Source organism: Rhagoletis pomonella, unplaced genomic scaffold, assembly GCF_013731165.1.
Source record: "Rhagoletis pomonella isolate Grant_MI unplaced genomic scaffold, Rhpom_1.0 Rhpom_scaffold_00546, whole genome shotgun sequence".
NCBI classification, from domain to species: Eukaryota; Metazoa; Arthropoda; class Insecta; order Diptera; family Tephritidae; genus Rhagoletis; species Rhagoletis pomonella.
In genome coordinates, this window is record NW_023459100.1 from 46,006 (window position 1) to 53,378 (window position 7,373).

At 35.7% G+C, this 7,373-nt stretch overlaps 1 protein-coding gene across 1 annotated transcript; it reads right to left on the reverse strand.

The window, feature by feature from the left end:
- Nucleotides 1–1,171: 1,171 nt before the first annotated feature.
- LOC118751127 (biorientation of chromosomes in cell division protein 1-like 1) lies at nt 1,172–6,988 on the reverse strand. Its single transcript, XM_036485898.1, is given in 7 exon segments — nt 1,172–1,422; nt 3,588–4,364; nt 4,440–5,573; nt 5,630–5,946; nt 5,948–6,523; nt 6,618–6,700; nt 6,702–6,988. Coding segments are annotated over 7 exon segments (3,195 nt in total). The 5' UTR covers nt 6,870–6,988; the 3' UTR covers nt 1,172–1,282.
- Nucleotides 6,989–7,373: the final 385 nt, after the last annotated feature.

The following is a 7,373-nucleotide window of genomic DNA, read 5'->3' on the forward strand; positions in this document are numbered from 1 at the left end:
CGTTTTTGGCCGATTCCACTGGTTTAAGGCAAAAATTTTCAATGGATGCCACTATACAATTCCTATATATAATTGCTCGCTGATTCCGAAAATCTAGTTAATTTTTTATTCTATGGATAAGTTTTTGAAATACTTTCAATTTACCGTTATTCAGCTTAAAACAAAAATTGGTTGCACTTAATCACGTATATCTTACGAACCAATTTATCAATCTTAACATAAAATACGCAAAATGAAAGCTAATAAAATTCTACATAAACCATGTATACATCACTTTGAAATAGGACTTATAGTTTCTGACAAACTAATTAATCATTCCGATTTTTTTTTATGAAAAAATTATAAAAATCAATCTTTAACAGAAGAAAAATTAAAAAAATAACAGGTTCTCTGCCAAAAAATCTTTGCCCATTTTCATCGATTTTCTTTATTAGAAACTTGTTTTTTTTTGTAACAGAACAGGCTTGAGTAAAAATGCAAACATTTGGCACAGAATCTGTTATCTGGCCTTGCGGAAACTCACAGCAACCTGCAGCAACAATGTTGCGAAACAATTGCTAAGAACATAAGGGCGGACTTTCGATGACTATGTAATGTTGTTGTAACAGCACACAATTCCCAAACCCGTGAAACGTTTAAAACTTATGTAATTCTATTTATGTGTATAATGCATGCTCGGAATTCGAATGAAATCGGACTGTAGGTACTGATTTTTGATATATCGCAAATCCAGCGCCACCAACTTGCATTTGTTTTTGCGCTATTCACGATAGACACCAGTATACATGGGTTTGGACTCAATCGGTTCTGTCGCTTTCGAGTACATAAGCGCTATATCACCATACACAGCCTTTTTATATATAACAATCGGTCCTATGCTGAATATCGTCATCGTAATTAACTAAAAAGTAGTAAATCTTTAATATTTAGTAAATAAGTTAATAAAAATCGTTTTCTATTATTAATAGAGAGTCTTGTTTGTACCGTCGACATGGACCTTTATTTTATTTATGCAGAAAAAACTAACTGAAATGTTTAAAGTTCTTTGTATCCATTTTTAAAATTTCGGGAATATGACGTTCGTGGCGGAGGGTGTTAATATTAAGATAGTTTTCCGTCGTTCGTTACTAATTGATACCGGGAAGGTAAGTAAGTAAGAGGCGCACCAAAATTTAGTGATGTATGTGTATATAATTCGTTTTTATTCAAACATAGTATATAAATAGTTGCAGTATATTTTGGTATTTTTAAACTATTACAAATTCGCATTATCATCTAGATTCTAGATTAAAGCGTCCATACCTCTGCGTCGCGAGCGTTGACTTAGAACGGGTCTCGGTTTGTACAGATCTTCGCTGTTATAACGCTGTTGTTGGTTCAATTTATTTAAAGACGCGTTACGGCGAACACATTTCACCATATCTGCAAATGGTATAAAGCACGAATTGATGAGAATCATTAAGTAGCAACTTTAATATGCATAGTTTTTGAGTAGCAACACATAGATTAGATAGGAAATAAAACACGGCACACATGAAATTTTAGCGCAAAGAAATATATTGAATAAAAACACTATAAATTAATTAACAATTGCTTACCCAGCATGGCTTGAAGGAAGTTTTTTTTTTACTTTCAAATTTTATATTTTAGTGTACGAGTACGCTTCTATGAATATGTTATTATGTCATGCGATACGCGAAGACGCTACAACATTTACCAGTATTTATTTTGCGCTTCATACTGGGTTCTTTATTCTTTGATTTAATTTGTATGCATATCTAAAAATCAATGAAGAGCAGAGCGAAAGTAATAAGAAAACAAAAACATAATCAAATATTTATCAATTTCAACTTTAATCACAACGTTTCTACGCTCAAGTGCAATGGAAATATGAAAGTTTTTGTGTTTTAATATAAATATGTAGTTTACTTTAGCGTTTACTTCTATGAATAGAATTCAAGGTTACGATTTATCAAATGAGCAAAATAAATGTTCTTATAATTTGTAAATCTAGTATTAGTGGGGTATATGAAAGTAGAATATAGTGAATATTTTCAGTATTTTGAATACTATACATACATATTTTTTTAAATTTTACCACAGTTAGTTATGCTTTGTACAGTATTTTTGCTATATTTATTTTATCAATCACCGAAGTAGTAAAAAAATGGACGAAATGGATATCACATTACAGACGTTTACAATTTATTGACAAAGTATTTGCTGAATTAAACTAAATTTCAAATGAAAAGTAAGCGAAACTCTAAACGTTTATGTACATACTTACGGTGACCATATTTATGGGAGTCGAATACGGGACAAAAAAAAATTTTGCATATTTTTTGCAAAAAAGCCTAGATGTATTATGCCTGAAACAGCATCCTTATAGTAACATCAAAAATTTTTAGGATATTTTTCTCGAGATTTTTACCGCGCAAAATTTGTTTAAAAAGGTTTGTTAAATTTAGTATAATAAAGTGCAATTTTGAAGTCGGCAGGACTTAGCGTAAATTTTTGGCTGTTTTTTTTTTGTAGACGGTGTTACAAATTTTTTTCATACAAGTATGTTCGACAACTTTTTAAAAGAGAAGCAAACGGGGCAGCACTTTCCACTTGCACTTTATTATACTAAATTTTAATGACCTAAAAAACTGCAAACTAATTTTCTTTTTAAGATTTTTAAGAAGGTGAAACATTGCAGTAATTTTTATAGTTTTTTGCACAAAGTCTGAAATTTGAATTTGTATGGCTTTTTTTTAGGAAAAGAGCTTTACTTTCATAATGACCCACGCCACGCCTAACCGTCTCCAATCGGGACAAAAATTTGTGTGTGATATTTGTGACCGTGGTATTACCGATAGAAGGCGTGAGACTGTAAAAATCGCTCATTTGATTTTTAAAGACCACCCTAATGTACATATAAGAAAACTTTAACGGGTTATTCAAAATTACAGTTAATGTTATCACATAAATTAACATCAATTCGGCCAATATATATTGTGTTAGTTTTCTAGGAGAAGCGAGTTTTAAAAAATTTATAAGTTTCGAAAACTTATTATGTACAGCTGTTATTTATGTACTACTACCAAGGTAAGCAAACACAAGCGGTCTATGAAATTATCGAAATAAAATAAAATTTTATGACACCCAATTGTGTCATAAGCTGCATTACACATTCTCCAAAAATGCTGAGAAATGCTGCTGAAGTTACAGTGCTTGGAGAGAAATAAATCAAGGTCGTTTCCGTAATTTATACCCGGATGTGGTGCGAACGATAAAAGCTCTCGTGAGGATTGGTGTTTATAAATATATTTTGACACAAAATTTTCATAAAATAAGACCTCATTACCCAAAGTATTCAGAATAAAACTTTCTTTAAAATATGGCAGTCGTAGTTGTATTCTGTATGTATAGTAAATCATGTCAGTGACCACTTGTGTATGCGAAAAAGATTTTTTACATATTATTTTATATACAAAATAATTATATGTACTACCAAACCGTTAAATTACAACAATTAAAAAATTTACAAAAATATTCAAACGATGGAAAGCAATGTCGCGCCATTAACAATTCATTGCACTTACCATCATTTTTGTCCAGCGCCATATTCTCCTTCGAATTCCCACTTGCATCCGAAGGTGTTGGCGAAGGTTTACTTTCCCCGTTGTTAACCCGTTTACGTTTTCCATGCAATTCGTAAACATTTTCGTAAACGCTGTTTCCAACCGGACTATTACCACTTTTTTCACTACTCCCACAGCAATCATTTATTGCGTACGCGGGCACGCAATCGATTCTAAGTGTAGCACATGTTTGCGCAGTTACCTTAGCAGCTGGTTCGCTTGTACTTTGCTGTTCTTCAAATGCATCGCACAGTTCATTGGCACAATCGAAACGCAAATTATTAACCACACGGCGGCATCGATCCATTGCGTTATCCAGTAGACGCAAACGATTGCAAAACTGTGCATTTGTTTCGTCGAAAAATAGTAATTGCTCTTTTTCGTTTTTAGGCGAGAGCATAGAGTGTCTGCTTGTGGCAGGCGAGATTTTTTCGGACAACTGTGGGCTCATATTAATTTTAGGTGGGGTATTTTCTATTTCCAGTGCTGTCTCAGCTATCTTAGATGGCGTATCAGCGATTTTTGGCAGCGCAATATCCGCCGTAGGAGTACTTGAAGTGACTGAGTACGTTGTCACTGACGGTCCCAGATCAATGAAATTTATATTGGGATTCTCCAGCATATCATTTAAAATGAAAACCATATTCCGGTGTGTTTTTTCGATAATTTTGTTTGCACTTCCCGCATTACACGTTTCAATTGTAATATTCGAGTCCTCTGTGTGCTTATCAGTGAAACCTGTTTAAAAATTAATTAAAATATGAATATTTAAGCCAACTATAAAATACCATATTTCATAGGACTTCAAACCACCTTTAGATTTCCCTTTTGGACTCTGTGAGCTTGCTGATGTGCCATTCGTTTCTTTCTGTTGACTCTGCTGCTTATCACAGCTACCCTGGTAATAATTTAGGATCTCACATACACGCTGGCTTCCATCATTATGTCCACCTCCACTTTTACCTTCATCATTCGAATCGGTTGACTTGCGTCTCTGATCTTTCACCTTTTCACTGTTGTGATCATCAACAAGAATTTCATTTTTTAACGTTTCTGACTTGTTATCATCTTTTTTTGAGCTACTTCTGTTTTTGGATGTCAGTCGATGAGACTTTCCATCAGACTGACGCTTCTCGCGGCGCGCTTCGTGACCACCAGATCGACTAGAGGAGCTGGAAGGTGGTGTACTGTTCTTTTCGTGTTTACTGGAACTTGTGTCATGAGAACGAGCTGTGGAAGAGCTGGAACGCTTTGAGCTGCTGCTACGCTCTAGGCTATCGTTTTTGCTCTTGTTGTGCTTATTGTGTTTACTTGACCTTTCTTTATTCTTATGGCTACCCTTGCTCCTATGCTTTTCACTTCGTTCCCTGTGCTTATGCGTGCTTCTTTCTTTGTCTCTGTGCTTACTTTTATGGCTCCTATCTTTTTCACCCCTGTCTTTGTCTCTACTTCTATCTCTTTTCTTACTCTTCTCCTTACTTCCATACTTTTCTTTTGGGTCATGTAAACGCCGCTTATCTTTTGAGTGCTTTTTGTGGCGGGAAGACGACGAAGATGATCCGCGATTCTGTGAAGAACTGAGTTCTTTTTTATCGTTTTGCTCTTGCACGATATTTGTCAATGCTGATTCCACCGCGGTGGTAGATTCATTTTTTAATCGGTCCTCATATTGTTCTGTATATGGCTGGTAATTTAAATCCTCAAGTGAAGAACCGAAACTACTGTCATGAGGAGTTGGAGTGGGTGTTGCTGTCGGTGTGGTCGGATCCGTGGTTTGGTTTTTATGTTCGAGAATTGTATCAATTGTTAAATTGCCGAAATGATGTGGTGGCTCTTTATTTTCCAAATTAACACTTGGCGTAGCCACTTGCCTCGGAAGAGTTTCATCTACAATTACTGAGCTACCATCACCTTCTTGCTGCAACCTACTTGATTTACGTTCAGTGCCTGAAATCGACAATTCGTACAACATACATATAAATGAAATGTTGAAATTCCAATACCTTCAAATTTAATCCCATCTTTTTTAATATCGAAATGCAGGTCGGATGCTGGTTCCTTTGCTGTTGCCATCTCACAGGAGTTTTCGTTGAATTTCGGCATTTGTGCTTCTTCTGATATGTTTGCCGTAGCTAATTCCATCACTACTTCGATTTGATCTGAATGTGTTTGCGGTGGGTTATGTGTATTTGATGTGTCGGTAAAGCTATGGGATGCGTTTGCGGTTACATCAGAGATGCGACTATCACTCGATACCGCAGATAACTGAGAATATTGCGATATTCCAGCATCCGGTTCAAATGATGAAGTAGGGTTTTTTCGGAGTATCAATATTTATTGAACTAGTGTCTTGTCTTTCAGGATCTTTAAGTTCTACGTTACCAAATGGTACTTCTCCCGTTTTTTCATCCAACATCGGTTCAATCTTAATGTTGTAAGTCGGAGACTTCATATCAACTACTTCCTCAGAATTTTTAACCAGTTCTGCTTTAATAGTTTTACTGTTTTCCACACACTTCACTAATGGTTCGAACGGAGGTGATTCATCATCGTCCTCTGCTAATTTTTCATCAGCATCAACATCCATATCCATAATAGATTTATCATCTTCTCGGCATTCTGACTTAACGGTAGCTTTATCGGAATCAGGACTAACTTGCTCTAGTCCAGTTGGTAAAAGGCTGCTGGTTTCTATTTTCAATGGTGGTGGCCCGCTCAACGGCAATGGAGGCAAGGGGTGCATGATCGGTGGCGGCGGTTCGTGTTTGGCCGGTGGCGGGGGTAAGCCTAAATATTTATAGGTAATCTCTTCGATGCGCGGTTGAAAAACTGTTCCGATTTTCGGGTTCACAACTTGATCCACGATACGTTCGACTCCAACATCCAAAAACCCCGACCTGCAATTACACAAATTTAATCAAAAATCAAAACAGTAAGTAATCGTGAACCGCAGTTTCAGTTGACATCTCTATATGGGACTTTGGAACATACTCGCTTATATGTCTCCGCAGTCTTTCACGCAGTTGGTTTTTATTCATATCCGGTGTCCAATGTTGTTCAGAAAGGAATTTTTTTCACTGTGTTCTCCACGCGCTGCCGTAAATTCTGATAAGCAGGCTTGGTGTCCACGTCTGCCATTGAATCTTTGCGAAATTCATCAAAGACGCCTTGAGACTTCACTTCATGCAAAATTCTATCCTCGAGTTGGGGATCCAAGTGGGAACCCATTGTAGAGCCTTGCATTTGTAATCCTTTATTATTAAACTCTTTTATTATTTATAATAATAAATTAAAACGCGAATAATTTTGTCTATGCGCATTCAGTAAAAACAAAGTTTTGCGCTGTCAGAAACTGTCAGGGCTGCCAGCTTCCCTCAAACCGTGCAAGTGTTTGCCGTATTTTACTACAAATTGCACTTAACTTTTCAACTTGGCACTAGAAAATTTTATAATTTTTATGGTATTTGCAACTAGTTAATCTAACTTTGTGCTTGGAAATTTGCTTTAGGAATATGATTTTAATGTTAATGCTAAAGAATGACACCTTTTTGGCACTTTTATTTTCCAATTTGGCACATTTTGGCACTTTTTTTCTCAATATGGCACTTCATAGCTAAGGAGTGTTGGCAACCCTGTGTCAGATGCTTTTTCAATATGTCAGCGTTGCCACTTTAAGATATAAAGAGCTAATGTTCTGCGTACACATGAGATTTCACATATCATGACATGTAGTAAGAATCTGATTAA